The 17,930-nt window shown below is 35.9% G+C and overlaps 1 protein-coding gene across 5 annotated transcripts in view; it reads right to left on the minus strand.

Moving 5' to 3' along the window:
- The window catches only part of LOC113989701 (dystrophin), a 553,659-nt gene that overhangs the window by 126,172 nt on the left and 409,557 nt on the right, over positions 1-17,930 (minus strand). For all 5 annotated transcript variants that reach the window (XM_027724535.2, XM_027724552.2, XM_027724569.2 and 2 more), the window contains exon 18: positions 1,680-1,758. In XM_027724535.2, coding sequence (XP_027580336.1) covers positions 1,680-1,758 — 79 coding nt within the window. The remainder of the gene's footprint in view (positions 1-1,679; positions 1,759-17,930) is intronic.

The raw sequence follows: 17,930 nt of genomic DNA on the forward strand, positions 1-17,930 counted from the left end.
GAACAAGCAAACAAACAAACACACATGTCCATTTTTCTCAGTGATTTGACTATTTCCAAATTCAACACATTTTCACCTGCTTCCTTTTCCTAAAGTGATTCTAAAGTGGTGAGAAGTGTCCAGAATGATTTCCACACTTTGCTGGCTCTAATTAGTTACAAAGAAGAATAACATCTCAGTGTCTCACTAATAGTGGGTGGGCTGAAAAAGGTGATTATCATAACACTGAGCAACTTTTAGATTGATCTAGTTTATCAGTAATAAGGCAGAATGGGTCTAGGACATAACCATCACACAAATTGCCTGGCTGCGCTCGACATCAGCATAGAGAACAAGGACATGCTGTTTGGTGTGATAATGTAGTGCAGGTCACTCTAGTCTTTTCCAGGCTTGTATAATTTACCCTACAAATTTATTCTTTCAGCAGGAATACACCGTGGGTTATAAGAAAAACAGGCATCTGTTTACACATTGCATTCATGTCACATACCCGTAACAACTTCCACACATTCAATCTCGACAGGTCTGAATTTGCAGTTATAGATAGCGAGCTGACAAATTACTCCCAGTGGTTAAGAGTTAAATAAAAGAGATTTTGAAAAAAGTAAAAAAATAGGGCTCATTTCTTCATAGGATCATAATTTGATAAAACAACATGCAGGGTTGGATCAGCCTGCATTATTCTTACATGGCACAACATTTACTCTAGTTTTGAATTTGCAGTTCATCCCGCTGAGACTTTTCAGTTTCCCATTGAGATTTTCAGTGGAAAAATGGTTAACCTATTAAAATTACAATGCAGTATCAGCTGAAGAAAAGTTTGTCCTCTATCCCACTGTGAATGTAGCTGTGCAATAATAGTAACATCTATTTCTGATGTCTGGATAACTTGTCCCTCTGCATGTAGGAGACCATTATCCCGTGACTATGTTCTGTTCTCCTGATATAATCTCTTAAATAAAGCTTTACTGTTTACTCTCCTTAATTGAAGTACAATAGAAAAGACATGGCCTCTGAGAAGCTTCACTGCCTTGGAGCTTTGAAGGTGTTTCAAGTTGTCTTTCAGTGTACTTCAAAACATCCTTGATAAAAGAATGTGTGTGGAGGTGGAGCAGGAATTTTACTGACACTTAGATTTTATGCAGAGTTGTAAAAAGTTTACTTAGCTGCCATTCTTCTGCCAACTTTCCCTCTCACTGCTCTGCTAAGGTGTCAAATCCTGTAAAATATTTTTCTTGCAGCTCTTATTTTGTCCCTTTTTGGAACTGAACATTTCTTTGAACAGATAAACCAAATTTGGTTTGGTTTTGGTTTTTTTTGTATGTTTGTTTGTTTGGGTTTTTTTTTAATCCTTTCAAGGTTAAAATCATCAGAAACTCATTTTAATATAATTTTTAATTTGTTAGTTCTAAAAATGAATCCTCCAACAATCCACCAGCCTTGCAGTGACAGATGTATGGACACAGAGACTTGATACTGGCAGATGTTTTACCTTGGATCTGAATTTTATAGAACTTATATTTAACAGTCCTCTGCACCCAGGAATAAAGAAAAAAGAAGAAAACCATTACGACACAGTCTAAAATAGAAACTCATAGCAACGATAACCAGCACATGGCTACAAAACTATCAATTAACTATGTATGTAGGCTGAGTAAGAAAAATGGGAAATTACTCACTGGTAAGAAAATGCTGGGAAGTAGGGCCAAAATCCCTGTGAGCTTCATGCAGTTGCCTGATGCGCTCATCAATGGCCACCTGGTAAGAGAGGAGAAAAAAAAAAGATTCTTTTCTAAACAAGTAACAAACAGAAATTATATTCAGATAGTTGTTTTTTTTTTCATTAGTGAACATTCAGTTTAAAATAAGTAAGTTCCTGCAACAATCGTTACCCCTCAGGGTCTGACTGGAATTTAATGTGTCTTATTGGAAGGAAAGGAGTTAAAAAAAACCCATTTGGTTTTTGGAGGTTCCCCCCATCTCTAACTGATGCTAGAACAAGTTGAAAAGGCTGATAAGTAACAGTATAGCAAATTGCCCTGACTTTATGCACCTGAAAAGAGTATTACTGCTGCTTGCCAATAATGCAGTCAAAACATCCATCTGTTAATACCTTTAAAAAACTACTTCTAAAGTACTTTTGAAAGTATACTAGTATCAATCAGCATGTGAAAAATAATCTCTTTTAATGTGGATGGGATAACAGAGTGCTGAAATGACATTGACCAAGGAGCTGCTGTTACAAACATTTCTCTGTTCTTTTAATCAGTCAAATCATAGCCCCTCAACCCTTTCCCTGGAATAGCCCTTTGAAGAATATGTTTTTCCTAACATTTTGTTGGGTTGGTGTACTGCATGAAAACAGAGACACGAGTTGTAAAATTGGGTTTATTTTTTTCCCTTGAAAATCCCAGTCAAGCAGCCCAAAGAGGGTGGTTATGAAAAGATTCCATAGTGTATGAATGACATCTACCAGCACTTTTACAGCCTATATGCTAAAAGGATGTCATCATAAAGTTAGACCTAAGAATAGGATTAGGTAAAGCAAGAAAAAGTATTTGAAAGTAATGATAGAATATTTTTGAAATACATTAAGTAAAACAGCTGATAGGAAGAAGATTCCTTTAATTTAAATATTGCCTGTAAGAAAAAGTGTTCCATCAACACTGGCACAGCAGAAGGTAAGAGCAATTCATCTTTTAATTGGCCTAATTGTGAGATTAGGAAACAAATAGGTTGTACAAATAAAAAGCAATCCACATTTTAATAGTTTCAGGGAATTCTTTTGGTTGGTAGTAGGAAGGAATAATTGTATAATGACTTGGCATGATACAGTCAGAAAGGAAAACTAATGATAGGATTGACCAGCTCTTTGATATGACTGTTTGCCAAATAACCCCTAGAGCCCAAAATCTTGTTTAAGTAAGCAATAGGAATTTATCAACAGGACATGATTTCTTTGCTTACAGTTTTAAAACTAACACCATAAGCCCAAATGCCCCTTTCCTTTCTTTCCTCAAGCCATTTTTCAGGTTCTTCTGCAGCTTTCTCCATTTCTATGTCTTCTCCTCTGGCTTCCCATACTCAGACACTATCAATGTAATTTTTTGTTAGACTCCCTTGAGCAGCATCTCTCTACACAGCTCAGCTGCAATCACATCCCCATGCAGCCTCTGTTCTTATTTCTACTGTCTCCTTGAATCCAGAATTGCTCACAGATCAGAATTTATACTGGTAGGTTTAAGGCAGATACATGCTGGCTTAGTCCTATGACCTGTGCTTTTCCTGTTTAATCTTGCTGAGTGCTCAGCTAGACAAAAACTAAGCCTAGGAAGAGGCTGAACTCTGGACAACTTCTGAAACTGTGGGTACAAGAAGGCTGGGTAAAGGACCATTTAAGCCTAGAGGGTATTACATGGATGGATGTTCTGTTAAGGGATGCTTCATACTAAGGACTGGCTTTGAGCTTGAGTTTACACCTAATTCACAGTACAGATATAAACTAGGGAAGTCTGTAAGTGCATAGAAAACCACGACAGGGCTGCTTCTGGTCATCAATGTAATTAGCTTAAGAACAAAAGCATTAACTAATGTGATACCATTTTTAACAACGAAACAGCCTTTCAACAAAGACTAGGAAAATAATCTTAAATGTACATAAACACAAGCAAAAAAACCCCCACAACCAACTGGAAGAAATTTTAATGGAATTCCATGGACTCTTTGGAATCCTCTTAAAACTACTTCATAACATTCCTATTTTGTCTTTAGCAAATATCGGTTAATAAATTTTCAGTAAGTCAACTAGGATGGCAGGCAGAATCTCTAAAGAGAATGAGAGCTCTACAAATGTGCAGTGGGGAGCAGTATTTCATGTAGGAGAATGTCAACAGCCAACTTGTGGTCAGAAGAGAGTATGGGAACCCTTTAGTGCATGTAACCACTGCCAGCACACAGGCCATACAACTTCTATGAGTGTGCTAAAACTGAGGATTTCAATCCCTTCAGAATATCGAGGTGACCTTTGAGCTGTACAAAATTATTAAACTAATGATTTTTAGCCATATAGGTACATCAGCAAAATAAAATACCTTACACACGTCAGGGTAAACTTTCAAACTGAACAGCTTTGGATGTGAGCCAGGAAATACCTCTATCTAGAGGTAGATTTTGTCAATACAGAGAAGAATAAAATATTGGGAAATCTTGAGTATTCTTCAGGAAATATCACCTGAGAGCACAAAATGTTATTCCATTTGGCTGCCAGGAAATACCACTTTCTGATATATTGGCAGACTACCTTTTAGATGCCAAAAGATGAACTCACTGGGGGTGGGGGAGGAGGGGGGGTAGAGCAAGGAAGATTATTGAAGTCAGTTTCTATTAATTTTACCAAAACTAATATGTAAATGATAAAATAGCAGAAATTGAACCCACAATAACTCAGGTTATGATGAACAATAAAACCCCATCAGAACGATTACTTAGAGTTACAGAAGAATGTGTCTCTGATCCAATAAAATCAGAGTTGGATTCAGCTCTGTGACTTATACCCTAACTACCTGGAGAAAGAGATCATATCCACATTGTCTTCATCAACGATTTGTGATTCTTCAAAAAAATCCTCACTGGCTTGAAGAATTTTTTCTTATTTTTCATAAACAACCCATAGGTAATTCCCAAATTTTAAATTTTGTTTTGTTTTCTTTCAAGTCAAGTGAAATATGTACCTCCAATATAAGCACAAACAGTATCCTATGTATTTTTGTATGCTATGCTCTGAACCAAGTGCAGTTTTCCTTATTAATAAAATGATGTGGAAAACTGGAGCCTTGTGTGAAGAAAATGGCAAACTTCTCAACCTGATTCAAGCACTCATTTTCCTTGTTTTAAATGGAAGAAAACATATATACTGTTAATGAAGGAATTTCAGTAGTATCAGCTTAGCCAGAATAACATGCAAAAAGTAATAATTTTAAAGGTACTATTTATTACCAGCATGTAACATGCAAGATCACATGAAGGGTGAGGTTTGAAGGGACCACAGCGGACCACCTGGTCCAGCCTCCATGGGGCAGGACTATGGACTTGATTTCGTTATCTTTTAGGTAAAACTCTACAGTATTTCTCCACAAGAAATGTTATTAAAAAAAAAACAACCAATAGATGGGTTTCTAAAAAGTCATCTATTGCTTTATCTGAATCAAGATATGGGAATTTGGTTTAAACAGACCAAAGTATTTTTATATCTGATTATGACTTAAACACAAACTTCAGAATTTTCTGTAATTGGGATACTTGAACCATCACTTTTCTCCACTGAGGATACATGCTTGAAATGATGTGCATTTCCATTATGTATTTAATCTAATTTTTTACATAACATTTATCTTCTTTCAATCATAACAAATGAAGGAACCACAGCAGTGCAGTAAACATACTTGAAGCTGAAGATGGTAATATTAAAAATCCTATACTGATTTTAAGTGATATTGACATAGAACAGAAACAGCTTCTGCTACACAAATTAACAATTAAAAAAAATGATATTTAAAGTCTTTCTCCTTTAAAGATTTTAGAAACTTTTGATGAAACAAGTTCTGTTTCACTTCATTTGGATGTAGACATGAACTGAATCTATCTATCTATCTATCTATTTAGCTCAGGTTCAGATAAACAAATTATGACAATAACAAAAGGAAACCTATGTCGTAGTTGTTAAGAATAGTTTGCAACTACTTTACCTAATGTAGGGGTTCAACCTTGACAACATTTGTTATAACAGCTCCACTGAAATCAGAATAAGGATTTGATGGATTTAACTTGGATCTACTACTAAAATTCTGGTTTTTTTTTTTTTTTTTTAAAAGGGGTTTAGCTGAAAATATTTTTTATAGAAAGCCTTCTTTTGTGTTTATGATCACACTGCAGAGCAGGCCTGGATCAAGAAGGAAAAGTGAGTTGTTTGATTCTCAGTATTTTCCATGTTCTCCAGAAGTACTCAACAGTAACTGTTCAGGTGTGCTGGAGCTGCTGAACTACTCAGAAAGATGTGATGCAGGAAGGAGGAACAACCCCCATCCCATCATGTTTTTGAAGTTGTGCCTGCAAATAATGAGTGTCCTTAACAAAGAGCTATAAAAATGGTCACTCTGTCAATCCATCAGTCTTATAATCTTGGATATACAAATTCCACACTGGAGCAACATAATACTCAGCCTAGGTCTAAGTTGTGGTTTAATCCTGACCCAATCTTGCCCATAGCTTTGATTTTTAACTGAACAAGTTCAGTGGAGGAAACTATCCCTGGGGTACTTATCTCCCAGGCAGGTGAGCTCTGATCACCAGTTTAAACTACTCTGCAAAATGAGCAGCTGCAACGCTGTAGGAGCGGCGGTGACTGGTCAAACATCCCTTTGTGTTCAGCACACTTAAGAGAATTCACATTCAATGAACTTGGCCAGGAATTTATTAAAAAGTTTTATTTTTAAACCTTAAATAGTCACCAAAAAATGGCTCAAGAAGCTGGTGATTGCGGGCAGTAAGAAAACATCAGGTAAAAAGGGAATGTTGCAGGGGAATATGTGACTGCCTTCACCCTTGCTAACACTGAGGCAATTCAGAAAGAGACTTCTGTGGGTTCCAAATTGTAATCCAAAATTCATTCACTTCTCTATCATAGTCCTCTGTTTGGACACACCTCTTTATAAAGCTGAAGAACATGGCATACAACAACACTAAAGTGCTAGTTATCTATTAAATGCCATGTATCTTGATATATTCAAACAATGTATCTTGCAGAGCTTCTTAAAGAGATCTAGCAGGCAACCGCATTTGGCTTTCCTGGCCAGTGTGAATGTTAACTCTGAAAATGCACACTCTTGAAGAAAAAAAAAAAGCACAGACACCTACAGTTTTTCCTAAATGACACCATAAAAGTCCCTCTTTGCTGTACTATAGAACAGGTTAGTTCACCTGCTGCCATGCTAGTGAAACAGATAAAGAGATGCATTATACATTCATCTCTCTGTGTTTGAAAACATTAAAGACTGTTTCCTGTAAAAAGATTTAATAATTTTCTTCTCAGCCTAATTTCTAAATTGCAATCACATATAATATTTTCATTTTTTCTCAAATTATTTTATAAGCAAGGAAATAAAGAAGCTTATTGCAGAAACAGGGTTTAAATGAGCATCTCTCAGTCCCTTGTGGTGTGATCAAGTTTCCATAGTTGAAAATAACTGCCAATTTTCTCCTAAGATTAGGCTAGGAAGAGATGTAGGTGCTTCAGAAAAAACAGTGTGAACAGTGAATCAAACCCCATTTTGTTGGTGTGGGTGGATCTCTTTAGAAATATTTTAATTTCCAAGCAAAGCAAGGCAAAAAGTAGCTTTTATTTTTTTTCTTTCTGTGTTTGCTCAGCACACATCTGCAATTTCTAAATCAAGTTTTATTCTTTCTAGGAAAAAAAATAGCTCTTTTCATCTTTGATGGTCATGGAAATTAACAGCAGTTTCTACTACACGTATTTCCAAGACATATCCTATTGTCATTGAAAAGACTCAGTGGTGTCTGTGCTATTTTGATAGGGTTTATTAATACAATAATGGAAAAAATATTTAAATTCTCCCTCTTCCTTGCTAGGTCTACTGTCATACTAGCCCAATGCTAGATTCAAAGAGAAATTTTTTGTTTTATCCTTAAAAGAAATTGAAACTCTTCCTCACCAGATTTCTCTGGAAGTTCTCACTTCTTAAGAAAACATAACCTTTGTAAGCAGATATTAAAACATTTTTCAATCCGCCCAAAACACAACTTCAAATAGAGGAGGAAGAATCAGAAAATTATTTATTTTGTCAAATCACTTTCTATTTTAAGATCATTGATGGAAAAGTGAGGAGGTCAGGTAGATACTACCTATCCCTTTCAGTGAAGATAGACATTTACATTTGAGCATAACTTCTTTAAATTACTATTTGTTCGAAACACGTCAACGACATAAACTCTTTTGAAGTCAGAGTAATAACCTTTTTATGAGGGGCATCTAAGGGCACATGCAGCATAATATATACAGACACTAATTACACTAATTGCTAATTGTTCCCCCAATACAGGCAACTTACGTGAATATGCGTGAGTAGCAATTTTTACTACTTATTAACATGAGACAGTAGAAATTAGATCACTAGTTTAAGAAAATGCTAAATGTAAGGAGTTAAGACAACTGTTGAATGGCTAGGATTCCATGGAAAAATGGCAAGAAGGAAAGATTAGCTGACTCTCATCAAAACAGCTATATTTAGTGCAGTAGCAAAAACAACTCCTCTTTTTTCCCCCAAAATTTGCTTCACTAAAGGCCGTTCTCACAAAAAGAAAAGGGCAATTTTCTGTATCAGTGTGCATACACACAATACTTATTAAAATAACACTGCTTTAATTTCCCTACCATATTCATAGCATTTCCACAGCCTCCTGACCTTGACTCCAATCACAGCCAATTTGACTACATATCAAAGGGAACTGGCTTCTACAAGACCCTCTTTAATGTTGCCCAGCAATTCTCCTCCCAAGAGCTGAAAAGCTTCTTTCTTTGCTCTCTCTGACTCAGAGCTGTCAAAGCAGTACGAGAATGTTCTTCACAAATCAATAAACAGGAAGATCTGATCTACTGTACTTCTAATAGCTACTGAATTCAGTCACTCACTGTTCCTCGTATATTAGGAGATAAGAATGGATTTAAATAAGAACACTTTGTGCCCTTAATGAGGAACAGCAGGGGGGAAAAGGCAATTGATAGTCATTGTTCCCAGCTGCTGAAGTTCAAATTTAAGTCTTGGTATTAACTGAGTTGAAAAAGCAGCGAAGGACAATTAGTTCTCTGGTGGAAAGTTCTGTAGTCTGAAATATTTTGAGAATGTAAAAATAAACAAGAAATGTGCTTATTTTTCACATTAAAGACAAAATAGGTAAGTGCAACGTTGTTTGCATGCATTTACAGCTGTTACAAAGACTAAATTCAAGTTTCTGGGTCATGGTAGGACTGTACAGTTCAGCAGATTTAAATCTGAGTGACTTTATAAAATTCTCCTTTTAGTAAAAAAAATATAAAAAATCCTAAAAACTAGTAGAATACATGTATTGTACCTTGACTGCTTTTTTTTTAATCTTCAGATGAAATAAGAGAGTAAAATGTAATATAAATTTAGGAAACATCTTAAGGCTCTGGGCACAGAGCCTCAGAAAACAGTAAATAAAACAACGATCTCCTTGACTTAATATATCTACTGTGAAAAACCATCCATTGCTTCTTAGGCTTTTGTTTTATAATCCTAGATCAGTGCACTTCAGGCTTTGTGTATTTCTATGCCCAGGGAAAGAAAGTTAGGTCTTATGGTTTAAACCACAAAAACATTCAAATTTAGAGAGAATAAAACAGTTGCAAACCACCTGTAATCTGACGAACAAACATCTTTAGGAAACAATTGTCTTACAAAATATTACTTGGTTTGTTTTGGATAAAAGACAGTCTGTCTGAGAGGCCTCACGTTTGACATCCCCAGTGCTCCCGTAAAAGCCATCACACAAGCTGGTGGGAGTTCTGCAAGGGCTTTCACGTCACTGTACGTTCCTCAGTTCTACTCACACATTATTGTTAGATATAAAATATTTTATGAAACTGATATGAGCTGAACATGAACTTGGCCTTTTAAAAGTACTAGCAACTGTTGTGCAGCCCTCCATCCTGGACCATTTTCTTAACAAAGCTTTCGAATTCTTGTCTTTCCAGACACATTAATTCCTCTTTAATATTGCTCTTTTTTTAATGCAATTTAATCAGTATCAACTATTATTCTGCCAAATTCCTTGCAGAATTTCATAGTATACGAAGAAAGTAATTTTACAAATGTTTACGTTTAGCAACTATTTTTTTTCACAAAGCAGCACTGCACCAAATAAAAAGTAAATTTAAAATTTACATTAGCTTCAAATTCAGATAAATAAATAGCCACAGACATCCCTCACTAGATTCCACTCCAAGTGGGCTGTGGCTTGCCTAATCACTTCTCTATACTCTTGGACAGTGCTTCTATATTCCTTCCAGGTTACCTGTCCATGCTTCCACTTTCTGTATAGTCCCTACTACATATTTGAGTTTTGCAAAGAGCTCCTTGTTCATACATCCAGGACTCCTAGCACTTTTGCCTGACTTCCTGTTACTCAGGATGGACTACTTTTGAGCTTTTAGAAAGTGATCCTTCCGTATCAACCAACTTTCTTGGATCTCCCTTCCAAGGGTTTATCCTGTGGAATTCTTCCAAGCAGATCCCTGAAGAGGTTAAAATCTGCTCTCCTGAAGTCCAGGTTGTGGTCTCATGGTCACTGCAGCCAAGACTGCACATGACTTTCATCTCCCCAGAGAGCCTTTCCTTGTTTGTGAGTATGAGGTCCAGCAGAGTATCTGTTTTCACTGGCTCCTCCATCAGTTATATCAGGAGAAAAGACAACGCAGAAAGAACCATGCCTTGCAGGATATACCACCTAAGGAGTCTTTCTGTTGTGCCTTTTGCAACCGGACATGCCTGTCTCGTATTGGCCTTTTCAGCCACCAACGTGCTTGCAACAAACGTGGGTAGAGCCCTTCTCAAATCTTCGTTCGCGAAGCCCAGCCATGATGATGATCTTCTATAGAGCCCCATAAAATATACTCCTTAGAGCTGTGACTATGCAGACCTATAGATTCAGCGATTTCCCTTCTGCCTTCAGCATAAAGTTGAAACTATATGTATTTTTAGTTCTGTATTGTAAGCTGGGCAAAAGAGAAGCTAAAGTGTATAGGCTACCCTGAACCTCTGGTAGGCTATTGATCTTAAAATGAATCTAACTTTGATGCAGTTTGACATTTTCAAAGTCAGTAGGAGCTGGGTGCCTGCAACTAGGGAGAGAATGTGTTCTTTGGTAAGTAAAACTTCTAGTAAGGAGCTCAGCATGGCATATATTCTTCCTGAGATCAAATCTTACCTTTGAGATCAAGGTACCTGCATACGTGCACACTATAAAAGCTTTGAAATATTTCCACATCAATATTTTTTAATTTTTTTTTTTTTAACAACATTCTATCTTTCGGGATTGCTCATCATCCATAAGACTTTTAGGTGGTATACTGTAATCATTTCTAGGCACCATAACCAAGAGGTATGTGGATCAACTGCAGAGAGCCAAGAATGATGGTGACCTACAACAACGGGTTGAGTGAGCAATTGCAATTAAAACTGAGGAACAGAAGCCTTAGGAAATCAGGAAACAGAGACATCTGAAATGAGTCCTTTTCCTACTATGAACATAATAATTTCTGCTTTGTCAGTGTTATTAGATCTCATTTAATTGTGCTAAAACCACAGGGCACTTGGAGGGTTCTGGATGATAAGCTATGATAAACTTTTTATAATAAAAAAATTCTACCATGTGCTTTCCTAGTTACTTACATTAAATAACATAAGTAGCCTATATGTGAAGACACATGCTCTTCAATCATTCTTTCAGGAAATAGTGAAAACTATGAGAAACCTATTTAAGGGAGGTACAGAAGAGGAATTACAAATCCCATTTTTTCACCTCTCATTCCAAGTGTTCTTGTACCAATTTTAGGGAAAATCCTAGTTCCCAAATGAGGATTACTGGAAAGGGAGGGGAGATGGAATATATTCTAATACAAATTATTCCTAAACCTGAAGATGTGTACTATTTCACACGTAAAGTTCATAATGTTTCCAGAATTGTTAAATGCCATTAGCAGCTTATACTGATATTTTCTATAATCTAAACTGATGATGGTCTCTTCCACTGAAGGCAATGGAAACACAGTTGATTTGATAGAATCTTCCACCTTTTTCCTCCGTCTTTCCTTCTTAATGCCCACACAGTCTATGCACGCTCTACATACAGATAATTCATTAACCATTTTAAATCAAGAAGGTTTCAGCAACTTAAAAAAGGAAAAAAGTTGTAAGATACACTACCTCAAAACATCAAATGTAAAATAACTCAATTCTGCGCTTTCTGTTACTGCAAAAAATTCACACTTCCCCTCTCTCATTTCTACCTCAAGTGAGTTTCAAGGTATGCAATCTTATTTCTTCCATTACATTTGTACCAAGTAGAATCCTATTCTGCAGGAATCTTACTGGTTTCACTGACACTATTCAAGGCAAAAGCTACTGTTTTGCATGTGTGGAGGCATCTGGATTGTGACAGGAAACAATAGAAAAGACCAGGTCTAGTGAGAAATCTTCGCAAAAGATGTTCTAGGTATTGAATTTTCTCATTCAAATGCTTATAGAAACACAACTTGCTGCAAAGTAGAACAGGGCATTGATCTGCAAAACCTGTCTTGAGGTCATCACTTAAGAAAAACATGGTACATTTAGATTTCGGGAAGGTAACATGAGAGCACATTCACACTCTTGTGAGGGTTCTTAAAATAGTACCTAGGTATCTCAGAGGTAGAGAAAAGTTTTGTAGGGCTACATTGGCATTGCCCTCACCCTTCCCCTGCATTTTTCCTACAGAGCGTCTGTTGTCTGACTACTTTGTTATTCTCAATCTAAGTATATATTTAGACATTTTATAATAGGAAAAGGCTGAACCATTAATTATGATTCTGTTGTTGCTGAAACATTAGTCTTTTTAGGCTCTAACCTACCCTAATATGATTGTTTAATACATGTGTTTCTTTTAGGCATTGGCTCTGACATAAAGACATAAAAAAAATGACACCTTGCTGTGGCCTTTTTTATTTCTTTTGCTTCTCTGCTAGAGAAGACTGTAATTTCTCTTAATTATGTTTTTTATACTTTGAAATAGAACTGACTCCTTTCTATTCACTTTAAAAATATTTCTAAACAATGTAAAATAAATTCTTCTTTTTTGTACTTAGTATGAAAATGCTCTTATTAATGTTTCATAATCCATCCCTAAGGTAAAGCCCTAGTGTCTCTTAACAAGATTTTATGGTTATTTTGATTTTCCTCCCCTCTTTATCATTTTTTCCTCTCATTAAACTAATAAAAAATAATAAATTCATGATGCATTGAAAATACCATTTGTTTCTGAAAGGTCAGGTATTATACACCAGTTTTGTGCCAAGGGAAATGGATCTTTAGTGACTTAGGGAACTGTAAGTAGAATGTCGTGCAAGGAATGTTTTATTTTATGTCTGCCCTCAAACATATGCCTATGTAATAATCCTGTATTGGCTGAGCATCACCAGTGAAGATTATTCTTTTATAGTTCTAGTTACATTCCCTCTCTTTCATTGATCTTTCATCATATTAGTTTTATTGCTCCTTTTCCCCAGATTTGTGAATCTCCAGTGCCGTTACTAGCATTATTTTTGGGAATAGCTGCTCATGACTGCAAGTAAGAACCTCATAGCCTGGATCTGTATTTTATGCAGGTTACTTAGAAGAGAAACAGAGGCTTCAGTCAGTATTGTCTTTACTCAGCACTGCTTTTAGCTGATTACGATTTCAAAGTTTTTCTCTTCACCATCTTCAGCTCTGACTGAAGACAGTGAAAACACTAGCTTGCCCTCTGAATCCTCTCGGGTTATCATCCCATCAGTACTAAAGAGGCTTTGATTTTCAGTCCTGCCTTTTCCACCATTTTCCTGTTGTCTTCTTAATTTGTTTTTCAGTATCTTCATTCACTCTCTTTATAATTTCAATTCACACTTCAAAACTCGTGTCACTACCCCAAATGCAGTGAAAATACATTTTCTCATACATATCTAGTAAACCTCTCAATTTTATTCAATGATGTTTATAAATAAGAGCTGAAGAATTGCTTGGACTAAGTATGCTGCTACATGTGGAATGACATGCAAAAACATACAGGGCAGACTCTGTGAGGTTTATCTGTCCTAACTCAGGAGTCATAAGGTGAAACATATAGAAGCCTTCTTCTATCAGAAATTAAGAGAAATATGCATCTCCTGAGACAATTCCACTCATACTAAGACATAAACCCCAGAATAATCCTCTAAATATGTGTATAAATTTTACTCTTATAAAGCTTAATTTTCCTAAGTGAGTTTGCATGGCAAGGAGGAGGATGTCTTTGAAAGACTGACAGAAGGAACGCATGAAAGAAGAGGGCTACAGGAAGGCATAGGACAAGGTGGAAGGCAAGACAAAAATATTCTTTGCAGGGGTACACTCTAGGGTAATAATGCAAAAGGATTCTACATGCAGCATCCATTGTATTAATCCTGTATCTCTTCTCTTTCATATTTTCTGCTCTTTCTTTCTTTTTCTCTTCGAGTGTTACACCACAAGTGACAAATTTTTTCACTCTAAATAATCCTTAGTCCTAAAACTTCCCCAAATAGGTTACCTCTTTGGTTTCCTTTTTAACTGTACAGAGTGAAACAAGTAAGATGATGTCAATAGGGACAGTTTTATTACAGTGTGGTCTATTCCCATTATTTGTTTATTTCATCCATATTCTTACATCTGGAAATTCCAAAAGTATAATACTCTACTTCAAGTTGATTAAAACTATTTGCTCAATCAAGTGCTGACATAACACAAAAAGAAAAACTTCATCTCATGAGATCACTTACTGCATGGATTAAACAAACATTTAGTTATTGTTCTTGCCCAATGAACCTTTAGAAGATGGCCTCTCAGTCTCAATGACTTCTGCAGAATGTTCTATATCCCAGCAGCTGCTAAAGCTTGGGGGCAACCACAGGATCAGTGCTTAATGCTCCTTGTTATCTGAAACTTCTTTATATACCACTACAGATCTTGACTTTGCACAAAAGCCTCTTTTTCTCCCTGGGGAGGACATGCATATAGCACACTGGAAGATAATAAAATTACTCTAGGCAAATAACTGTTCAAATGGAAACAATTGCTGATAGGGTTGATACTACACTGATTGAAGACAATGGCAAAATTCCTATAATAGTATAATATGACTTGTGAGAGGAGCTGCCTTCATCCTGCAGCTGGTCAAAATCTATGTATTTATGCTTTTCTAATCTGTGAGTTAAATTCAATTGGCATGAAAGCAAAACCCAAGTCATATATAGGCCATATTGCTAAACCACAATGTTAAAAACCTCTAATTTAAATCGGAAGATACATTCTCTGATTTCCACAGTTCAATCTATTTGAGAAGAAAAGGTACTTATAATAAACAAATAAATTAATGCTATAGCACATTTTTACAGGGAATGTAGAATTGTATATACTGGAGGCTGAGAGCTATACTGGTATGAAGGATCAGAGAGTATGCATGAATTCAAGAAAACCATCACTTCATGTACGTCAAAAAACCCCATTATCATACAGTGCATTTGCTAAGTGCCACAGATTTTATTCAAGTAATTGCAGTAACATTACATGCAGTTTTCATCTTAAACATGTTTTCATTAGCCCTCTCTTTGCAAAGCTGAATATCCTATTTACCACTGTCAATCTGTAAAGGTCTCAGATGAATTTCAGATCTTTGAAAATGGCTTTGTTGAAACCCCAGATTTATCCATTTCACAGATTCAGATCCTGCCCTGAGTAGAAAGGGAGGGCTCTTACTTCCCAGGGGAATAAAGTTCCAAACTGCACCCCTGCAGGAGGGGGTATAATTAAAGCTAAGAAATTTTGTGTTTCCAGGAAAACTGTGACTGGTCTGCACTGACTATTGCCATTTCAAAGACTTCTTGGTGCAAACACTAAACACACTTTTTTTTGCATATCAGTTCAAAAATAAATGCAACAAACTCGTGCATAAATATCGTGGTAGAGTTCTAAAAATGTATTTATCATCAGCTTCAAACATGAAAAATAACCTTTCACCTCCAGAAAATACATCACATTTTGAAAAATGCTTTAGTTGTTTATTATCAAATGCCATAAAAACCTCTCTTACATTTGCCACCTTATTTTTACAGCTATCTGTATTTTATCTTTTTTTTTTTTTCCACAAGTAAATAATTTATTTCTTGTTAGGCTTGCCTTATTACTCATCTGTTTCTAAGAGCAGAGAATTGAGAAATTCTAAGAATAGAAGAAATCTTGGAGAATTAAGATAGTAAGAAAGATGGAGATCCTGAAATGAAGTGCCACTGAAGGGGAATGCAATTCAAGTTTGTGAAATAAGGAGTAAGAATAAGGGAGAAACAAAGACAAGATTTTCAACACAGTTTGAAGTCAGCCAAGAAACCTGAATTTGCAGAATCTGTATTGCAGCACCACATAATACAGTGATAGGCAGTTTAATTGGCAGTTACAAAACTTTAATTTACTAAGTCAGAAACCCTTTCTGAATGTCTAACTTACAAGCTATTGTTATCACAGTGACAATTTGACATGCGGCCTTCAAGCTAGGCAAATAAAGGAAAGAAATTAGCATTCTCTTGGAAAAAAAATCTATTTATGAAAGACTTAACTACAAAGAATTTGCTCAAGAAAGGACTCCACAAGACAAAACCCAACACATTCTCATAACATAAAACTTAAGAGTGATCTCTATGGATAGTTCTCATTATTTCTAAGAAATGCCTTTAAAAAGCAGTGAAAGTGCATCTTAAAACTATGGGTACAATTTAAGAAACAAGGATGGACTTGATTCCTTCCGTAAAACTTACACTGCAGCTTCCATTTGCTTGAATGCTACAAGATCAGATGACAAATTTTTATACAAAATTTCATCAAGACTGCTGAGATTGAAATTTATTCTCAGGGTTTATAGAAAGTAAAAAACCCACCCAAAACTGCACCATCAGTATATGATAGGGGCAGGTCCCTTGTGGCATTGGCTCTGTCAGACATGGGGAAAGCTTCTGGCATCTTCTCACAGAAGATGGAGTGAGTGACCTCTCTTTGTCCTTTTCCTGACCCACGAGCCATTATAATACCCATTGCATTTTCTCTCCCCTGTCCAGCAGAGGAGGGGAGGGACAGAGCAGCTTTAGGGGGCACCTATCATCCAGCCAGGGTTAACCACCAGAATACATCGGGAGGGCTAGGATTTCTAAAGAAATCTGAAGGCAGAAGTAAATTTATTTAAGCTTTTTGACAAGTTATGTCAAATAAAAATAATGAGACAATTTGTAAAAAGCAAATGAAACCATGCTTGTTCAATACACTATTTGCTGCAATGAATTTAGATATTTGAATGAGACATGCAGAGGAATTTAATGCTTCACTGAGTCTTGTGTAGCTTTATTTAAAAATTATTAATTTACAACCAGAAGTTTACAAATGTAAAATACAAAGATTTGACTGGGAGATTTTTTGTTCATTATTACTTTTTTAACTTAATGAAAAATCCCATGGAAAAAAATTGTGGATGTAGAGTCATTTAACTCTGAAACCTTTCCATCCTAGTGTGTTAGCTATTCTCTGTCCAATCTGAATCAATGTCAGTCCTTATTTTTAGTACTACGTAGATGAAATTTTGGTTCTGTTATATACACATGACCATACAATTGGCATTTTTGTTAGTCCATTTATTGTTTTACTAATTTTATTTGCCTATTAATATAATTTAGTTACATAATTTGATTTTGTTATGCCTATTTATATTTATTTGCTAAAAAAAGAGTAAAACCTCTCTGTAGGAAGGTTTTTCCTTTTCCCTTCTCTTCCTCTCATTAAAACTCACTCTCTGCATACCCTATTATGTCTTGTCTTTTCTACGCTGATAGTCTTTTCATAATCTCCATCCCCCACAGTCTCACAAAAGAAACAAAAGTCTTAACCAACCAGACCTAAGACAGAAGCCATTATTTAGACAGTCTATTCAGTCAGTAACTCCACTGTACAGTTAGATTCCTCTGAACAAACAAGTGCTTTGATTACATACTGCTGGAAGAGCAATGCTGGCCTACAGTTATCTGTCCGTAACTGCTTTCTGGCTGCAGAAGC

This window comes from Pipra filicauda, unplaced genomic scaffold (assembly GCF_003945595.2).
Source record: "Pipra filicauda isolate LSUMZ 115617 unplaced genomic scaffold, ASM394559v2 scaffold284_size963001_pilon, whole genome shotgun sequence".
Lineage (NCBI taxonomy): Eukaryota > Metazoa > Chordata > Aves > Passeriformes > Pipridae > Pipra > Pipra filicauda.